This window comes from Spermophilus citellus, assembly GCF_964194105.1.
Source record: "Spermophilus citellus genome assembly, chromosome: 1".
NCBI lineage: Eukaryota > Metazoa > Chordata > Mammalia > Rodentia > Sciuridae > Spermophilus > Spermophilus citellus.
In genome coordinates this window covers 232,623,762-232,645,484 of record NC_138182.1, presented here as the reverse complement: position 1 = coordinate 232,645,484, position 21,723 = coordinate 232,623,762, and the positions used below count along the sequence as shown (strand labels likewise).

The following is a 21,723-nucleotide window of genomic DNA, read 5'->3' as shown; positions in this document are numbered from 1 at the left end:
TAGCAAGACACTCGACTTAGAAACGCAACCAGCCTCCACGGAGATCTGAACTTGTCCCGGTCCCCTCCCTGTCCTTCTGCCTCTTGTCCAGGAGACACCCAGCCAGCCAGACCAGCACCGGGCGCGGAGAGCTAGAGCGCTGGCAGCCCAGGGCATCCCCGCAGCTGGGGGCGGAAGATCTGGGCGGTTGCAGGAAGGGTCGGCACAGCCCCAGCTCCACTCCACCACCGCAGCCCTGATCTGAGGCCGGCGCGGTGAGTGGCAGAGAGGAGGGCGCGGCAAGGGAGGAGAGTAGCGAGTGTGAAGACGCTGATTGGTGCGGGCTCAGGGGCGGGGAGCTCGGTGGGCACGGGGGCGGGGCCTAAGCCAAGAGCTGGAGCTGCTGGAGCTGCGAGTGCACGGAGAGGAATAGCTAGCAGCTGGAGCGGAGTGGACTAGGGGGTCGGAGACTTAGAGCTAGGATCGGGAGCAGTCGGTCCAGGCTGGATCGGAGGCACGTCGAAGCCGTGAGCTCCGGAGGCCGCTACAGCACCGGCCCAGCAGAGGAAGGAAGCCGGCAGGCGGGAAGGTAGGCGGCTGAGGCGACGGGTCCGGGTGTGTGTGCTCGGGAGGGGGAGGTGGTGCGTTCGTGCGCGGCTGCCTCGGCTCTCTTCCTGTCACCAGCAGCCGCTTCTCCTTCTGCAGAGCCCAGTCAGGGGAAGCGGGCCGGCTGCCGGCGCCCCCGCGGTCCGCATCCTCCAGCCGCCAGGCAGCTTTTCCCGGCTCGTGGCCAGCGCCCTGTTTCTCCCGGCCACCTCCTGGCTCACGTTTTCCCGGCCCTCCTCCGAGCCGGTTCCGCACGCTGCCGGGCGCGTTCGCCGCGGGAGTTGCCAACGAACCCGGGCTTCTCTCCCAGCCCTTGTCTCCGCACGCTTCCGAGGGTCTCCCCTGTCGCCTGTGCTGCAGTTTCCTGGGGCCTTTCACTAGAGGAGAGCACCTTATCCGCTGCCTTTACATTAGCGTAAAGGAGCGCTCCCTTCCCCGCCGGCTCTTCAGCAGCAGGCAGGGTCGCAGTCTGCGCTTTTCCTTAGGCGGGCGACGGTGGTCTTCAGAGCTCGCCCCCCAGCTCCCGCCCTCCGAAGTTTGCCGCCCTCCTCTTCCGGGGTGGGGGAAGTGCGCCTCGGGGCGGTTGTTCGCTGGGGCCCTAACTCAGCTTCTAGTGCTGGCCAGGCTTGGGCAGGTTGTTGGAGGCTTATTTAATGGGGTCCCGGCACAGTCCGGAAATCCAGCTTTTTGCAACGCAGGGCGAGACTGGAGGGACCTGCCCAGCAATATGGAGCCGGCCAGGAGAACAAGCGAGCGTGCAAGCTGGAGCTAAAACATCGAGGGGAATTGTCTGGAAGCCACAGCTCGAACACTCACTTCCCAAGGGCAGAAACTGCCTGGCAGATCACGAGACAAAGAGAACAGACAAGCTCTGGCCAGGCATCCCTGTACAGAAATGTATTTTGATAACCAGAATTTGAACATAAAAATGCAAGAGTGTGAGCAGAATGGCTGTTACATGTTGAATGCAGAATGTGTAGGAATTGGATTTGGGGGAATTATGCTTCTGGGCGCTGTTAAATACCGGAAAGGTCTCAGCCCCACCGTTAATTCCCGGCGGAGCTGCAGCGCTGTTGGTGTCCAAGTGTGAGTTTACTCTTTTATTTGGGGTGGTGGGGGTGGAGGGGTTAATGACTTTAGGGTTTTTTTTTTTTTCCATTTTTCCTCCCCGTGTTCTTTTCCTCTTTGTCAGTGCAAAGTAAGAATGGATAAAGCAGTTCCGGGTTTTGAATGTAGCATGTGATTGTCATTTCAGTGTGATGAGTTTCAAGTTTAGTTGTTAGGGGGGATATTCACAATGCTTATTGACCTAGGCTTTCTGTGGAATCATGTTTTAATATTTTATTAGCTTGTGTTACTTTTTGGCAACCTTAAAGATTGTTAGTATTGGAGTAGGTAACTGACAGGGTCATTTCTGACTCAAGTTATCAGAGTAATGGATCTTCAATGTATAAATCATTAGGAATTTGGTGATTCCTGCACAGGAGAGGGCCACAAGCCCTTTTATCATCAAAAAAGAAAAAAGCATCATACAAGCTGTAACTTTTTGACAGATGACACTGATCTTGAAATAAGTCACTCATAAGCAAGAATAGTGTTCCTATGTACAAAAGTTGCTAAAACTTTGCAAAACAAGTGTTTTGCTCAGCACAAAGAAAATATGAAATAATTTGTGTGTGTGTGTGTGTGTGTGTGTGTGTGTGTCCAGGTCCCCTCACGTGTGCCTCTAAAGTTTGTTGGTTTGGAGTCAAATTGGAAAGGACAGGGGGAAGTGCCAGGCTTTGCTGTGGATAATGTCACTGTTGGACTCTTTAGCTTTTATATGCCAGTTGCTGGTAGTTATTAGAGGGGTCATACTACTGTTTCCAAAGAAATGTATAGATCTTATGAGTAGAAGAAAGTTCTATGTGTCTGATTTCATCTTTCAAACTGTTATGTCCTTTTACTTTTGATGTTCGTTTTGATTTTGAACCTGTTCTTAGTTGCATAACAGAACTCTGCAATGTACACCCTCTTAATCTGCTGTTTTATCTGTACTGTGTCTTTTCACATCTGTGATGCTATATGGTCAATGTAAAGAGCATTTCACTTTCTATTGATTAAATATATTATTTTCTTTAGCAATTTCTTGAGTTTAATACATTTACAGTAAAGTTAGTTTTGGGAAACTAAACTGCTACAATAAGTTAAAGGGATATATAGTTCATTTATTGGCAGTGATAATGATTGTATGCGTTTATCTTCTGGAAATATTGATTTCACCTAAACTGATTTTTGGAGGGCTTTGAATCCTAAGTGCAAACCTATTCAACTTACCCAAATTGTTAAAAGTGTTGGCCATTCCTTTAATGAAAATTTTCCATGAATACCTTGTAATTTTTAGGTTGATATGTTGGTTTTAAATCTCCCCCCCCCTCCTTTTTTCTAGCCTAGGTAGTTTAGGGAGTATTGTAAAAAAGCATCCACTTTGAAAGATTGTCCACATGGCCATCTAAAATGGGAACAATTCTAGTTCAGCTTTTATCATATTTGCATTTTGTAATTTGCAAAATGTCCTTTATTGATGAGTAAGTAGAACATAACAAGCTGAGTTGATGTTTGCATGAGTTCTTACTTTTAATTCTTTAATATTTGGTCCAATGCAGAAGAAATGAGAAGTGCTTAAGTATCAGCATCTTATACGTTTTAGACAGGCTGATCACAGAGCTCTCTTATGCAGAGTACAGGGTTTTGCTGGTAGAAACAAGAACATGAAGCATCAAAGTGAAGGCCTGGAAGACTAGCATGTTACTTATCAGTGGAAGGGATTATCAATTTGGCTTACATTTTATAAAGCATAATATAAATTATATCACAACAATTCAATAAAAACTCAGGTTGTTAATTTTTACAGTATTCATATTATTCATTGCATTATGTCTCCAGTCTCATCCAACTGTATCCTAGTCATCTTAATGTTTGCCACAGTTCTGCCAATACTGTTATTGAAATTACTTGCCTAAATGAGTGGCAATTAAAGACCACTTCATGTATGCTAAACCAAGTGAATTGAAAAATAGACTGTGTAATTACTTATAAACTCATCTGTTTGGCCAATGTTAGGTTTTTGTTTTTGTTTTGTGAAAGAGTAGAGTAGAATGAATGTAGCACGGCTTTTAGTTAAAAAAAAATAAAAGTCTACTATAAGAACATCTTCAGAGATTTTCTTCTGCCAGAATTGTTTTCCTTAAAGTAAATCAAGTAAGTACCCATAGGTACCTGTAGTCAAAATCATTTTCAGGTTAATGATCACCCTAGAGAGTTTGGAAGTCACAGGAGTCTGGCCAAGTGTGGAGAGGCTCCACCAGTGGGCGTAGTGAGTTGATAAAGCCCAGGTGCCTGGCTGTTGGCTGTGGCTTGCTCCTTGCCTTCATCCTAGGATGCCTCAGTGGTCTCCATCTGGGGCTTAGTCCTAGAAACTGGGGCTCTACCAGAGGACACAGCTGCTTTCAGTCCCTAGGGGGTTGCATTACTGAGTTTGTGTTTTTCTCTTTGAGAACAGCCCAGGAAGCAACCACCAAACCCTGCTGGAGAGGAGTATATCTCTTTCACCCCTCCTTATCCCCTCACATTTGTATACCTACAAACTACATACACACACTCCCAGCCCCTCCCAGGTCTCCTTGGCCCTGATCTCTATACAGCCACCCTCAACCTCAGGTAGGGAGAGAACTACTTGGGCAAAGTCCATTTTCAGCCTTTATCTATCTATATATCTGTTTACAGCAGAAAGTTTTATTTTAGCTAGCTTCAGGATTCATTTAGAACTGTTTGCAGCATTTAAAGGCACTACAGGAGAAAATTCCTGACTAATGTCTGTTCCTGTTTTAAATCTGAGTTGTAAAAATGGCAGTAAGTAACATTCAGTGCTAATAGTACTAGTAGTACATGCTACCAGTAGAAATAGTAATACCATAACTACAGTTTACTTATAACTTTAAGCACATTATCTAACTCTTCTGGCTTATTTTCTCACCTGCAAAATGGGGATGATAAGTGTATCTGGGGTGATTACAAGGGTTAAATGAGTCACTATATGTAAAACTCTTAAGAACTGGGCCTGGCACATAGTAAGCACTGATCTGATGTTCATTATATTAAGCTCTTATTGTCAGGCATGCAGTTTTCCATGCTTTGTATGTGTGATTTCCTTTAGTACTCATAATGACACTATAAGGCATAGGTTTGCTTATTTTTTCTTTATTACAGGTGATAAACTGTTTCAAAGAGAGATTTCAGTGACTTTCCCTAGGTTATATATCTAGGCACTGATGGGAGCAGCTGCCCCTATTTGCAAATTCTTGCTAAGAATTTTAAGAATTTTTTTTTTTTTAAACAAAAAGAGGGACTTAGGTCATCTCTGTTAGTCCTCTCTTTCCATGGCCACTTCTTCAGTCATTCTCTACTGTGGTGATGCAAAGAACCAGGCAGATCACCCTCTAGCCTTTTCTGGGTGAGAGGATCTGTTCCTCATGTCCTGTAAGTTGCATTACCCTTTCTCTCCGAAGTACATGTGTTCCTCTTTCCGTTGCTCTTCTTGCAGTGCTCAGGGCACCCATTAGTGAGACTTCTTTCTGAAGAGCCTCATTTTCTTATTGTATCACCTGGTCAGGCTGTCTTCCCTCAAGGGCTTGTGGGCAGCATTTGCAACCCACACGGCCTCCTTAACCCCATCAACCCATAGTGTGGCAGCAGGAAGTATGTTCTAATTAGCCAGTTATTTTGAAAATAAATTGAGATATTTAAAGTCTATTAAGTTGAAATATCAAAAGTCTTTGGGCTACGACTGAGTTCATCATTTTTATTTTATTTTAATTGAGATAAAATTCACCCTAAGACCATCATTTTAAATCAAAGGTGCCATACTCACTATATTTGCTAGGATATTTGTTTTTTATAATGATTTCCAAAAATTTGAAAGATAGAAAAGATTTTAAATAATGATATTAAAAGACTGTTTAGTTGAGTTAGGAGGTTCTTTCAGAGTTGAAGCTAGCACTGAGTGGTGAGGGTATGGAATATAGGATGGTGGTGTTGCCAGCACAGGACCCTGTGTACCCTCCTTGCCTCTATGAAAAAAATCCATTTTGTGCCACCACCCAGTGCCACACTGCTAATTTCATCACAGAATGGCATTACATGACTAGAATACATTCTCAAATTATTTAATGTAATGTTAGAATATCTTTTAAAAACATTAGTTTTTATTGATGCATTATAACAACACATAATGGTGGGTTGTATTGTTACATATTTATACATGACATAATTTGGTCAATTTCATTCCCCAGCATCTCTCTTTTCCTTCCCCTAAAAATATCCTTTATTCTTGACTCCCTGAAAAACTTTCCAAATCCTGTCTTTCATCAAATGGGGCATGAAGCAAGTCAACAAAGTTAGAATTTTCTTTGCTTTTTTGCCATAATGCCTGCAGGTTTTAGGATTAAACTGAAAATCTATTTTGTAAACAGTTGTATGTTAAGCAGTATAGATTGCTATTTGTCAAGCTTCAGAAACAATTTTTTTTTCTTGAGAAACAGAATAATTGCTCAGTATTATTTGCAGATAAAGAATATGTACTTCCAATTAATGGCATTGCAAGCAGTTGTTAAAAGGGTTGAAAGACTGAGCGAAATAATTACCTTGAAGGAAAATTTGAATTGTTACATAATATTATACAAGAGTAACTTAATTTGTTATTTGTTCAGAGGATTCCACTATACCTTTGTTACAGTAACTTATGCATGCATTAGCTTGGAATTTCTATCATAAAACTGCCTTCATTATTTGAAAATGATAAATTGTAGATGATGAATATCCACATAAAAACCTTTACTACATAAATAATTAGGTTGGATTCAGATGCAAATAGTTCGGTGAACAGGTGTCTATAGTCAAAGAGAATGGAGGCAAAATCTGGTTAATATGGAAAAAAATATATTCTGTCAGTCTGGATTGTTAGGGCCTCAAATTGGTCTCAGGAGGGTTACACAGGTACTGCCAAATGCCTCAGGCCACTGTGTCTTCTGGATGTGACAATCCTTGTGACTCTGGATTAATGCTTCACATATCCCATAGGGAGGAGCTGAGTTGTTAGAAATTGTGCAATAGGGGCCCAGGAGTGTGGCAGGGGGCAGAGGTGCCAAGAAGGCTACTGGTGGCAAAAGCTAAGTTCACAGAGATGAATGGGCAATCTTCCAGAAGTGGTATTCCCAGGATTCTTTTATTCACTAGTTTATGGACTTTGCAAGCAAGGATGCATTTTAATGAAGTCTCTTTGAAGAAAATTTGCATGGCTGGGATGCTACATCTTGGACTTGGAGGAACCGCTGCTGAGTTATAATGGTTTCTTTTTGTGCAGGTGCATGAGAGCCAAACACTATCAACAAGGCTGCTGTCTGGAAAGTAAGGGAGATGTTCAAGGTTAGTTTCAGAAGCCAGCTTGGGCAGGCAAAGAATCACTGGTACTACTGACATATCTAGGCTGCCCTTGATTATCCAGGCAAGTTGAGTTCAGGCAATGGGTTATGGTGGTGTTAAAAGTGGGGGCTCTTGAGCCTGACTACCTGAATCTAGTTTCTGTTTCTCAGTTGCTGAGTGTAAATCATGGTCAAATATTAAACATTGTGCACTTCAGTTTCCTCAAATATTACGTGAGACAATTAATAGTGCCTACCTACCTTCCATGGTTATCATGAGGAACTAATGGGTTAATACACATATAGCTTCCAATAAGAATTAGATGACTATAGTGGTGATGATAATGACAATCACTAAAACGGGCATGGCAGTCAGGAGAAAGTGTGCAGTGTGTGGTCAGGTAGAGATGTATGCTGCCTCCGCCCAATTCAGGACTCTCTGAATCTTAACATCAAGTAATCAAGTGACTACACCTCAAAAAATGGCTTGTCTGTTTTCCTTCATCTTTTTTTAAAAAAATATTTTTAGTTGTAGGTGGACACAATACCTTTATTTTGTTATTTAGTTTATGTGGTGCTAGGGATCAAACCCAGTGCCTCATGCGTGCTAGACTTTGTTCTCAAACCACTTAGTTGTCAGAAAATGAGGTTCTTCTGACAAGTGGCAAGGAAAAGAGCACGTAGAGACCTCTAGGTCTCTGGCACTCAGTGCCAGGAAGGCTTCCCTGGAGTTTAGCCTCTTTACAGTCATTAGGTTCCTCAGGGTTCTTTTGCCCTTTGCACAGATTTATCCTCAGGCATATCCAAGCACAGTTTTCAGGTTTGTAAAACCTTGGAAAGACATGAAGTTTTTTCTTACTGAAATGTGTCCCCCAGCAAGAAACATGCATAGCTACAGAAGTGTGCTGTGACAAGGACTTGATAGTTGTGGGGTTGGAGGGAATTGTTACGCTTTCCATTCTGTACGAATCCCACCAAACTGGCCCAGTGGGTGACTGAAACTGAGGAAGTGCTAGGCAGCAACTGGCATAAAGATATACCCAGCTTACTGGTTGGATTTTTTTTTCCCTCTAAAATGACATACATTGCCAGGAAAAGCTAACAAAAATTTCAAGGCAGATTTGGAGGAATTAAAATTATTCTTAGGCCTATTGCCTGGTTTCTAAGCATTTAGGGATATGTAAATTTTCATGTTCTTTAGAGTGCTGCATCTCTTTTGTTCAGAGTACGTTAGTACTAAAAATGAGATTTGCTAGTTCTACATTTTTGTGTGAATTTATGCAATAAGTATTTAATTTGATTCTGGATCTTTTGAAAGGAGAGGCTTTCTTCAAATGGATAATATAGCTTGTTTTTCTCATATGCTTCACTGGTTGCATTAATTTTTTTTCTCTGATGACTAAAATGCAAAGTAGAGTACTATCCCAAATTAATATTCTTGCTCCACAAAGACTTCCAATGTTTGTTTTTGCTTCCTTTAATATGTGAATCTCCTAAGAGTGTTATTGTATTACAGCTAAGAGGCTTTAACCATGTAAAGTTGACTACTTTACACTTCTGAATGCAATATACCAATTAATCTATGATTAGATTTTGCTTCTTAAAATGCCATTCTGAGGAGAGCCTATAATCTTAAACTTCTAAAGTGTTTCACTTTTCAAGAAGTATAAAAGCTCTTTGCTTTCACAACCTGAAATTGTGTAGGTATTGTTTTATTGCATTATTGTGCAATCAGCTTCACAGAGGCCTCTAGGTTGCTTTTACTCTTTATAATAAAGATAACTGAGGAGTGGAAGGTGATGTATGTGTGTGCAAGCTTTCCTATCAGCCATCTACTGGGACTTTCTAATTCTCTAACTTATAGTCTTTGACTCTCCAATTCTTCTGCTTCCCCTATGCTTTAAAGCAAAAAGCAGAAGAAAAATACTTCCATTACCCATTTCCCTGTCTGTGAAGCCATATAGAGTCCTCTGCAGCAACCATTACTACTACTTCTGATTTCTTAACTCCTTAAAAATCTAATAACTAGTCTTTACTACTGGCCTGAGTTCTGCTTTCTAAAAAGTGTATGATGATTCCATGATAAGCAGAGCCCCCAATTATCATTGTCCCCTGTGTGAGTGCTTCTGCAGGACTTTGTTGAAGGGGGATCACCTGTTCCTCCCTGATTCTTATCCCTTGTTTCAGGGACATTCTTTGTCTTTAAACCTTGATTTCCCTCCTCAATGGGAGTTATTGAACCTCAATGTGTAGTCCTTAGATCATTTTTAAACTTTTAATTTTTTAAATTATTGATTGCTTGATTTTTGATGAGTGCCATTTCATTTATTGGTCTTACCTTGTTTGCAGCTGATTACCAAATCTCTAGTGTGTCCTTTCTCCTGAGTCACAGCCCAGGCTTTCAGCAAGCCACTGGCACACCTGCAGGTGGATGTTCATAGTCCCATAAGCCCATTTGAGTCTCCTGGCTTCCTTTTGCTTACTATTAGTACAAAATTCACAGTAGTGGAGAACCAGGCACCTGTTTCTCCTCTTTTCCTTGCTCCCCATTTAAACATTTATCTCCCCCTACACATTTTTACCTCATCATCCCATCATGTTTCTTACTTCATACCTCCCTTTTCACACCTTCTGCTGCCTCCTTGGTTGGTGCCCTGGTGGCCCTGGTGGCCCTGGTGGCCCTGCTGCAATACACCTTTCTCAGTTTGCCTCACCTCTGTTCTCTCTCTATGGCATTACCTCCTTCACTCTGTGGTTAGTTTTGAGATTCCTCAAGTGCAGCTGTGATCCTATTGGTCCCTTTCCCCAGGCCCTCTCAGTGCTTTCCATTCCACAGTTACTAAATCACAAACTCAGCACAGGCTCTCATGATGTCAGACAGCCCTATCTGTCTTTGTAACGCAGCTCCGCTGTTCCCTCCCTGATTTTGGATGGATCAGACTGTTCTAACTCTTCCTGTAATATGACATTTGCCTAATCACTTCTGTACCTAGGATCATGCCACACATTTCATTCTGTCTTTAGAATCCTGCAATTAGATGTGGTCCCTCCCTCACCTGAACCCTGCAGTGTTTAGTTGGCCTCTCTTTTGGCATTTACCTAATGTTTTGGTTCCCTGTGTACCAGTCTTATCTCTGAGACATCGACACCCGCCAACACTCCTCCTCCTGTTCCCGCCCAGTGTTCTTAGAAGGCAACGCTCTTACTAATCTTCGTTGTGTGTACCGTGTCAGGCAGCAGCACACTGGCCTGTGTATGTCTGCCAGCTCTATTAAGTACTTGTTGAATGGAAGTAGGAATTCAAATGCACACAGATGGTGAAGTGTGATGTTCATTCATAAGTCTTGTTTTTCCTTCACTAGGTGAAGCTGAGTGTGGAGTGAAATCAGACGACAGATGGACAGTGTGACAGGAGCTGCACAGAGGATTGGGCCTCGCTGTGAGAGTCAGCCTAGAGTCAACGTGTTGACAAGTTGCTAAAAAGGAAGCCAGGGAGGACTGTGACACACAGGAAGTAGAGCCCTGTCTGCAGTCACACCATTGATGGAGGACAGATGGACAGCCGAATGGCCAGTCAGCTCTCCTTGTAAGCCTTTGGAGAGTGGTCCTTTGTCCTCTGCTGGACACCTATTAGGATTTTTAATACACTCTCTGATTTCATTTTCCATTAAAACATAAAATTAGACTACAGTGCCCAGCCAGACTCATCTGTTGCATGGTAACAGATCTGCAAACATGAGTGCTGAGGGGTACCAGTACAGAGCGCTGTATGACTACAAGAAAGAGAGGGAAGAAGACATTGACTTGCACTTGGGTGACATATTGACTGTGAATAAAGGATCCTTACTAGCACATGGATTCAGTGATGGACAGGAAGCCCGGCCTGAAGACATTGGCTGGTTAAATGGCTATAATGAAACCACCGGGGAGAGGGGAGACTTCCCTGGAACTTATGTCGAATATATTGGAAGGAAAAAAATCTCACCTCCTACTCCGAAGCCCCGGCCACCTCGACCCCTTCCTGTTGCACCAGGTTCTTCAAAAACTGAAGCAGACAATGAGCAACAAGGTGAGGATCAATGTGTAATTGCTTAATGTCCTCTACTTTCTTCTACTTCTCCTTTTTTTTTTTTTTTTTTTTTTTCCTGCAAAGTCTTAGGTTTGGGCTGGGCTGCTGTGCTCTGGGTAGAAGTAGTCATGGTAACTTTATCTGAATTGATATATGGTATGTACAAGAAGCTTTTTGAGTCATGACATGGCTAGAAAGTTTTGTCTGTGGAGTTAGGAGTTGTTATAAAAATAGGGAGATGGTATCTGAGACCTGTTCAGTGAGTATCTATCTGTAAGCACTATTTAAAGTTACCATTAAATTAAATACCTACTGTATTCTTACTCTTGTAATTGGTATTATGTATCTAAATAATCACTTTGAGAAAGTAAGTCTAATATAAGTATATTTAACATTAATATGATTTGTATGGAAGAAAATAAGCTATAAAATGACCAAAAAGCTCAGCAGAGAAAAGATAATTGTTTTTCTAATCCTGTATCTGCCTCTCAGTTCCCTGTCTTGGAACACTTTGTCTTTTTTTTTTTTTTAAAAGTGAGAGAGTGAGAGAGGAGAGAGAGAGATAGAGAGAGAATTTTTAATATTTATTTTTTGGTTCTCGGCGGACACAACATCTTTGTTTGTATGTGGTGCTGAGGATCGAACCCGGGCCGCAAGCATGCCAGGCGAGCGCGCTACCGCTTGAGCCACATCCCCAGCCCCGGAACGCTTTGTCTTAAGCCAAACCCCAGTCCTTGGAGTTAGCATAAAAGTAAAAATTTTTTTTTCCTCCTTTGTGCACAACATCACTTGTAGAATTAATACCTAGAGTCCGCTTGGCCCTGGTGAGGGGAAAACAATATTCACTGGAAACCTCCTTGATTCAAAACCCACTTAAAATTTATTGGAGATGGTTCACACTTGAGTTTGGTGCATAACTGTTAAGTTTTAGGATCTTCTGTTCAGTTTCTCATTGAGATAAGCCTTATGCTCAGCTTTGCTGTTATCAGCTTTGTCAAATACTGGTTTCTCACTAGTAAACCTCAAGCTTTTTTTTTTTTTTTTTTTTTTTTAAATCTCTGGGACTAAGAAAGTTTATGGGAAGATACATATAAAACAGGTGAAGCTGACTTGCTTGTTTATGTATTGAGTAGCATCCCAGGAGATTTCTGGAAGCAGTTCTGATACTACTTAATGTATTACACTTTCTTTAATGTTGGCTTATTTTCACACAATCAAATGAGATAATGAGAATAAAGATACAGAATACAGAATAGGGTAAGAGCTGCCTTTTAGCATTGGGTAATAGGACTGTGTGAAAGACAAAGAATTTTTTTTCTCCCCCACTAGACCTAAAAGGGATACTTGTTTTATAAATGTTATACTATACTTTATAATAGAAGATATTATTTGAGTAGTATTATAAAGTTAAAAAAGCAAAAGATAAATTCCTTTCAGGTGAATCAGAAAACCTTGAATCTGTACCTGTATTTGTAATTTTGTCAACCATTGAATTTCTTGCAGTTTCACTTAGCAGATTGAAGACAAATACATAATTATATTTCTCCACCAAATAACATGTTTTTAATTTGACTTTTGATTTTTGTAAGTTAGAAACACTTTCTTAAGTAGGCTCATTCCAAAGGAAAAAATGATTTAATTTGACCCAAAATACAAAGGGTTTCAGAATCTTAAAAAACATCTCAGTTGAATCAGAAAAAATGATTTAAAAGGTGGAATAAGGGTATCTTGTCAAGATTAGTGACAAGAAGATTTTGTAAAAATAGTTTCTAAACAAAATTGCATTTGATGACTGCCATTAGGTATATTTATTTAGATATAATATTCAGAAAAGCAAGTCTTACAAGAAAAATAATTTTCTCTTTTTAGGAGCTAAACTATTTTATAATGCTTGCTTTCTTATGGGTGACAATTGAGATTTTTAAAAGCTTTTTCATTTTTTCTTTTTAATACATGGAAAGAGTAAAATGAAAATTTTTAGCAGAATTCGAGGAAGAGATCCATGATAATGTGCATGAAAATATTACAGCATGAATATAAATGAGAAATTAGGAATAACTTAAAGGTTGGAAAGGCAGAGTAGGTGGATTATGTGGAGAGTATTATACTAAACATTAGATTTTCTAGAAATGTTAGTCATATTCTCATTTAAATGTGATTCCTATGAAGTGAGAATTCAATAACTCCCATGTTAAATTGTTATGGGTAATAGTTGTAACTATGAGTCCCATGTTAAATTGTTATGGATAATATTTGTAATGACAAATTTTATGTGTTGGAACCCCTGAGGCTCCAGTTTCTTTTGCCTAAGTGCATATTTATTTGAAAAGCTTTTGTAGTGAAAAAAATGTGTGATGGCAAGAAGGGAGAGTTCTTTTCTCCTCTTATAGTGATTGAATTTTCTAGGGTTTTGTTGTTGTTGTTATTGTTGTTTTGTTTTTTTAGTCTCTCCGTCTGACTTAGCCTATTTTTCACATTTGACTCCCTTTATTTTATTTAGATTTCCTCCTTCCCCACTTAGGTCTAAGAACCACATACAGTTCTCTTATGTCTTATGGCATAGTCTTTAACAGGTCCTGAGGTAAGATTGAGGGGTCTCAGACCAGTCTGCAGCTAATCATTTGTTTCTTGTATGCTGCCAAGCCTTCCCCCATCCCCTCTTTTTTATTTCCTCTTTTTTGGAGATAGGGTCTTGGTGTGTTGTACAGGCCAAGTGATCCTGGGCTCAAGTGAGTCTCTGGCCTCAGCCTCCCTAGTAACGATGACTTAGGGCATGCACACCACCATGCCTGGCTATATTCTGTTTTTAAAAGAAGGTTGTCATTAGACTCTGGTCAGAAGTGGACTCAGGGGTCTAGGGGTGTAGTTCAGTGGTAGTACACTTGTCTAGCATGCACAGTTTCGTGGTTCAATCCCTAGACACACACATACACATACACAAACTCTGAGAGGTTCCTTCTATACAATGTTATTATCCACTTTTTTTCTTTGTATGCATATTTCTAGAATATTTCTAGAAATAAAGCTGTAAATTTTTTTTTTTTTTTTTGGTTGAGGGGAGAGAAGAAAGTTAAACAACAACAACAAAAAGATAACTTAACATCCTCTCAGGAAAATATACTTTTTGCTAATACATTTTGCATGCTGTTATTTAAGAAGCCCTGGCCTATAAATTAAATGAGTTTATTTACTGTATAATTTTGGGTTTGGAGCATTAAGTTCATTTAGTAAACATGAACTAAGTCCCTATTTTGTGCTAGAGAGCAATGATAAAAGATGAAACCAAGACATCTCTCCTCTCTTGCCTTTCCCCCAGTTCATGGCTGGGCTTTGTCACCTCTGTCATGGTGCATAACCCGAGCATCCAGTTGGCTGACCCACTCTGACCTCTTTGTTCAGAACTTTGTTATGGAAACTGGCCCTGTTCACCCTCTATTTTTGCAAAGTATTTAATGGCTAATCTACAATATAATTTTCTGCATTTGCTGTTTGTTGTCTCTCCCTTTGTGATGAGTGTGCAAGGTGTGTGTTACTGTCCTAAGAAGATGCATGCTGTCAGAAGTGGTCCTCTGGCTCCCAGCTGTTTGGATTCTGGCACTCCATTCCCCTATATGCAATCTTATGGGAGCTGGGGTCCTGTATTCCCTCTTTTACACAATGGAAGGAATCAGTTGGAAGTAAGAATTAGGGATAAGGGAGAATAAAAATATGTATCTCTCATGTGTAAACTGGAGGAGCTATTTCTCAGCACAGCCATTCTAACACATACTTTGAAATCCTTTATTTAAAATTATGCTAATGTAGAATACGTAGGCTAGTGAATTTCTGTGATCATGTTAGTTTAGGTATAGCATTGAAATCTTCGAACTTGAGAGGTCACCGGTGAGCTGGCGTTCACATTCACACCATCCATGACCCTCACACCTCTGCAGCTCCTCCAGCTCCTATTGTAGACTCTTGACAGCGAGTCACAGCAAGTTTCACATATAAAGCAAAAACCATGCACTAGACATGGCCTATTTTAAATTTTGATGAAAATCCCTTCTAAACAAAAAAAGAAAACGGCCTGCAGTTGGTGTTTGTTTTCATGGTTTCCCAAGGCATGTTATTCTTAATTTTCCACACTCTGCATTTGAATGTCCCTCCATGGTTATCACTCCCTGTCTAGAAAGCAAGGCTGTAATACATCATATAAATTGACTACACTGTAAAGAGGTCACAGAAAATAGCGACCTGATCCCAAATGACATTCGTTGGCTGGGTCCTGTGGTCATAACATATGGCTCTCTCCTTGAGACAACAAAAATAGTGCCTGTGCAAGTGGTTTGCTTACTGCATAAATTCCTGCCTATACAAATTCTGTTTAATTTCAGAGTATGCCTTCTACTTTAGCCACTTTCCCTCCTAGTTAATTGAGATTTCCCTGTGAAGTTAGAGAACTGTCTTGTTAAACATGTGACTTCTGGTGCTGTGTGCCCATTCTGTGCTCACTGTCCACACTGTTCTTACGAGAAAGCCGGGCTAGTTACAGGATCTTTGCAAACAGGGCCCCATCTCTTAACTTCTGACCAACCAGAAAACTCCATCAGTACATTATAGCTTTTACCAAGGTGTTAAAGTTTGTTTTAGCCATCTCTGTTTTAGTAGGAAATAAGATATATTTCTGAAAGATATTATCAAAATACTTGATTAAAAGAGTGGGTCTGGAAACAGCAAATGTAATCATTATTTTTAATAGAATCAGATGAGCCTAATCAGTTCTCTTGTGATCACAGAATACATTGCTCATTTATTAAATTTTACTTATAACACAGTTCCCCCTTGCATGACCGTCAGCATTTATATTCTCGTTACTGAGTTCCTCATTTGTTAACATTTTTTTTTTTCCCTATTAACTTAAAAGTTCATTGTTTTCCCTGGAAATGTGTACAAGGAGGGATGGTGAACTCAATAATTTGTATATCCACAGTTATTTAAAAACAAAATTGATGAGAAGAGAAAGAATTCCCAACTTGCTTGTATTTTAGAGAGAGGACTCTGTCCCTGAACTGGCTCAGCTGTGTTCAGAATTTACAGTCAGAGCCTTAGGGGCCTATGAGTCAGGCAGGGCTACCCTGGGTATTCCCAGGGAAGAGAGGAAGGCTTGCTCCCTCCTTCTGCAGGAAGTTAGTCAAAAGGAAGGACTATTTCTCTCTTCCCTAGAGCTGTGGTGACAGTTGGGTTCAGCTTGATATTATTTGAGGAGGAGCTTTCTGCCAGGTTACCCTGACCTGTGTCTTTTGGAATCACAGGGTGAATGTAGGCAAATTACATTTTCTTACTTAAGTGACATCTAGTACTCCTCTTCTCCATGCTTTGCTTTTCATGGTTTTCAGTTATTTGAGGTCAACCTAGGTCTGAAAACATCACTGAATAATTACATATATTGAGAGACAGCACATTCACATAGCTTTTATTACAGTATATTGTTAAATTTTTTCTATCATTGTTATTATTGTTAATCTCTTACTGTGCCTAATTTATAAATTAGGTATGTATGCTTAGGAAAAAAACAATAAATGTAGGGTTTGGAATTATGTGTGGTTTCAGGCATCTACTGAGGGCATTAGAATGTATTAGAAGATGCTTTTGTTATAGCTTGTCTTTAGACACTTATGTATTTTGGCTTTTTTCCAAAGTAGCTACATTCTGAATGAAGCCCTTGCACCTGTGACTCAAACAATTTAAGGCCTATTTTATTTACTAGCAACTAAGTTGACATTGCTATTCTAATAAAACTCCCTTTGTGGGCTGGGGATGTGGCTCAAGCGGTAGCGCACTCGCCTGGCATGCGTGCGGCCCGGGTTCGATCCTCAGCACCACATACCAACAAAGATGTTGTGTCTGCCGAGAACTAAAAAATAAATATTAAAAATTCTCTCTCTCTCTCTCTCTCCTCTCTCACTCTCTCTTAAAAAAAAAAAAAAAAAAAAAAACTCCCTTTGTCATAAAAACATCCTATAGGCTAAAAAAAATTTTAAGCTTAGTTGTCAGTAGCTTCTTAGGTAAGTTTGATGTCAATCATTTCTGATTTCTAGGTGAATGTATCTTTGTCTCAAACAGGAATTCTGATACATAAGCACTTCTTGAAGAAGTCTTAAATTTTTAAAAATATACATTAGAATCTGAAATTCGAGAATAAATGGTGCCTTACATCTGCTAAGTGGCATCCAAACAGGGAAGATTTTTTTTTTTTAATTTGACCAAGAAGTCAGAATTTTTATTGTTTAAATTCTTTTCTTTTTGAGGCCTTACAACTTTATTTTTAAACTTTATTTATTTATTTATTGTTTGTTTGTTTGTTTGTTAAAGAGAGGTAGCCAACCTGCAAGCCATAGTTTACAGATTTGATTTTTTCCCACATTTTTATTGGTACATTATAATTGTACATAATGATGGGATTTGTTGTTACGTATTAGTAGATGCACACAAGAAAGGGGAAGAATTTTGTGCCTATAACAAATAATAGTGCATAATATATTTTGCCACATACACATCCATATTTTGATTAGTAAAAAAAAAAAAAACAGATGTTAGCAGTACAACTGACTGTCGTATATATGTATCTCTTTGTTGTTAACAAGTTTTCATGAGCAAGCCTGTAAAATTGGTCTAATGACTGAGATGGGAGAAAATAAGTAGAAATAAAAATCATAGTTGCATGGTGGATAATATCTTAAGTTGTGAGGTCTTGATTGAATTTATAGCATTTAATATCAAAGCAATTTTAGTCTTTCAACAAGACTAATCAAAGTAGAGGAAAAAGTTAACTAGAAAGTGTTTTTTTTTGTTGTTGTTGTTGTTGTTTTTTTTCAGTTACTTGGGTACAGTTTCCCTAAAATGTCAAGTTAGTTATTTAACAAAATATGTCAGAATGTTTTAGAAATGTATTATTTCTACTTAAAATTTATATAAAGGACCATGATATTTTGTTTCTACTATGGAAGTAGAAATATTGCTAAAATATAACATGGCAACTAAAAATATATATGTGATACAATACATAATATGTATACATTGTTAAAATATAAGTTGGCAGTATTAACAAACATACATTGTGGTACAACGTATAACATACATTGTTAAAATATAACTTCGCAATTAGAAACAACAAGCAGCAGATCTTTCTGTTTAATTATGTATGCAGAACTTTTTCCTAGTGGCTTTATGCCATCCCAAGTATGGTTATCATTTTTAGGAATACCTTCTCTAGATTGTTTCTTGCTTGGAAGCATTTGCAGTGTTTGTATTCATCCATTTATCTATTCTCACTTGGTAGCATGTATTATGTAATACCTGTAGATTACTCTGTCCTGTCAGTTTGATGCATATTGAAGGTCTGACTGTGAATTAATTACAGTATTTGTCAGACTTTTTAATTTGTTGATCAAGTTTTATATCTAAGATTGGAAATAATGTAGGCATAAATGAAATGTAAATTTTTGTGATATATTATTGGAGTCATAAATTCCACCCTGCTTTTGTAGCCTATCTATCCCTAACCATTCTAATCCCAGTGTTCTGTAATTATAAAATAAAAAAGCCAGACACTGCCTTCTGGTTTTGTCTGTTTTAGTTTTACCCTTCCCATTCCTATTCATAGGAATCGTTAGAGAAATAAACACAGAAAACTAAGTTTTTACTAGTAGTATTTCCTCAGTAGTGCAACTCTGAAGCCCTCTATAATGGGAGGAAGGGAATGTAATGAGATACTTGAGAATGCAGTGAGACAAATGCTGGTTGGAAAGATGTGTCACATGACCTTATCGCAATATCTAATTGGAGACTGGTCTGGGATTATTTAAGAATATTGCTACTAATGGTGTTGGAACCAAATGGTACCAAGTTTTGTTTTTGTTTTTTGTTTTTTTTAAATCTACATCATATATGATTTTAAGATGTTTCACCAATCTGAAATATTTATGTTCTACCCCTCTTTATGGGCACTCAGCTATTACTGGCATCATCTGTTTGAGACTCTTCCAGTTTCAGTTCACATGTAGCACTACATGAGTGAATTAAAAGATATTAATGGAATGCCTTTTTGTACTGTATCTGTGCAGTGTAACCAAATTCAGTGACATGATATATACTCAGACATTCCTAGGGATGTTTGGTGTTTTTTGTTTATTTGTTTTTTAATTTTCCAAGATCAGTAGATTATAGTAATTGTTTATTCCATAGTATCAAGCTTTGTTTATTCGGACTTCTTCAAATCCACCTAAGAGATAACATATTAAGATAGGCATTAGCAAAACTCTGTGATAAAGCCAGTGTGACTGTCTTGGATGGTCATGTGATCTTTCAAGCTTTACCCTAAATGGGAAAACCCATATAATGCTCTCAGACCCAGCACATGGGACCAGTGCCACAGCAAGAAAAAGTGGGTGTTAGTTCCATCTTTACTACTGGTGTTTGGTACATGCAGTTTTCAAAATTATTTAAGGGTGTTAATAAGACACTGATTTTGTAATATTAGTTATTGTAATAATAAGATGTTACCTTTCAACTGTTGTGAACCTACACTGAATATGACTTTTTAAATTTTTATTCTATATAATATTTTTCTTTTCTCTTTCTTTGCATCCCATCTTCATCCCCCACTTTGTCCTAGGGTTAAGCTAAGATTCTCATACATGCCAGTCAAGTGCTCAACTACTTAGCTACATCCACAACCCCTAAATAATTCTTTTTAGGGAGGGGCGGGGGCAGGCAGTACTGAGGATGGAACCCAGGGCACTCGACCACTGAGCCACATCCCCAACCCTATTTTGTATTTTATTTAGAGACAGGATTTTGCTGAGTTGCTTAGCACCTCACTTTTGCTGAGGCTGGATTTGAACTCGAAATCCTCTTGCCTCAGTCTCCCAACCCACTGGGATTACAGGTGTGTGCCACCATGCCCAGCCCTAAATAATTCTTAATATTAAAGAATGTTGCTTCTTTATCAGAAAGTAGTCATTTCTCACTACCCTGTGCCCCAACTATAGAAAATATAATTAAATATTTTGTCATTATTAATTTTAAAGTATTTTACAACATTACTAACTTAAGTCCTTAGGTAGTAAAAGTAATTTTTTTTTATCTTTGAAGAAAAAGCATTTAAAGAGGTTAGAGTGCTATGACTTTATTGCTAAAATAATATTGGATATTTACTGAGTACCAAGGAATGAGATATGATGAATTTTGTTAGAACATATTACAGTTGTTGTCCCACACTTCCCTATAAGTCTATTTTCATGCTGAAAATGTCTTTTTTTAAGTTAAACATTAAAATTTTGCAGACTTAACTACTTGCCCTGCTAGCATTTTATAGACTTTTTAAAAATTTGATCCTCCTAGTCACCCAGCAAAAATAGCATATTATTAACCATTTTGAGATTGAGAAACTGAAACTTAGATTATCATGTGAATATTTACAAAGAAAAGGGACAGACCATATACAGGGTTCAAGAATACTCCAAGGGGGACAGGCAGTCACAGAAGTGTGGATTTTGCTCAACAGTTCTTTGAGAAGTTATCAGTAACTGAATTCTGCTTTTTGGGTGGTTTTCAAATATGTCTGTCTTATCTGTTAAGTTTTGTTAGCTAGTATATTCATACAACTACAAAAGATTATCTTCACTTTATATATGACTTATGACATTTTCTTATATCTGGTAAATATATTGAAGGGTTGAATTATAAAAAGACTGAGAAGGAAGGCCACAAAATGAAGACAATTTTGGGTATGTGTATGTATATGCAGTTTTTCCCAGGATGAAGTTTACCTCGATCAGATAACTAAAAAGTTATACAGCATTATAAATAGATTTGCCTTCCATTTCTATTATTTTTGAGGAAGTCAATGTTAGATGGTTTCCTGAGTTTCAAATTTTCTTATTTCTGCCTTATATTCTTTTTATTAAAATGGAACATAGGCTGGTTATTACCTACTTAAAAGCCAAAAACCTGAGGATATCCAGAGTTAGAATTGTGTGTTTTGGCATGTGGATAATGGCTGCTTGAAACCTTTAAGTACAAGATATCTCAAGTTGATTCAAATGAATCTAAAGTCTTGTACCTGAATTATGTCAAGTTTAGCAGTAAATGCCATTTTAAAAAGACTCAGTAAATTACAAAATTCCTTTGAATGTCAAACCTTATTTCTCAGGAAAGTCGGCCACTGCCAAGTTTATAACATAAATATTGTGTTTCTGTTACCTGGCTTCTAAGGACAGAAGAATGAATGAGGGCACATGAAGGACACAGGTGGATTTTATTTCTAGGTGTTTAAAAGAACAATGTGATATTTTATAGAGATAGCTTCTCAAAGGCAGTGAGTCACCACCAGCAAAACTTTTTGGATGTTTTTATTTTGCTTATTTTGTTTTTCAATTTAAAAAGAAACATATATAAGAGTTTCCAGAGTTTAAAAAGCTCTGACTTTTAAAAAAAGTCCTTTTAGAGAGCCTCCTCTTATTGCAGTTCCTAAGAAGCTGGGGAAATACATGCTTATAAACATGTCTATAAAAACTGGAACTAGTGGGGAGCAGCATGTACTGTAAATTAAAACAACTCAAGTTTAAAAAC

General features: G+C 38.8%; 1 protein-coding gene across 2 annotated transcripts in view; it reads left to right on the top strand.

Annotated features, from left to right (window-relative positions):
• The first annotated feature begins 427 nt into the window (after positions 1-427).
• Positions 428-21,723, top strand: part of PIK3R1 (phosphoinositide-3-kinase regulatory subunit 1) — an 84,969-nt gene continuing 63,673 nt past the window's right edge. The window contains exons 1-3 of one of the 2 annotated variants that reach the window (XM_081289003.1): positions 428-568; positions 6,986-7,047; positions 10,406-11,112. In XM_081289003.1, the coding sequence (XP_081145129.1) occupies positions 10,779-11,112 (334 nt within the window). In that variant the 5' untranslated portion in view covers positions 428-568; positions 6,986-7,047; positions 10,406-10,778. The remainder of the gene's footprint in view (positions 569-6,985; positions 7,048-10,405; positions 11,113-21,723) is intronic. The other variant, XM_081289002.1, reaches the window with a different exon arrangement.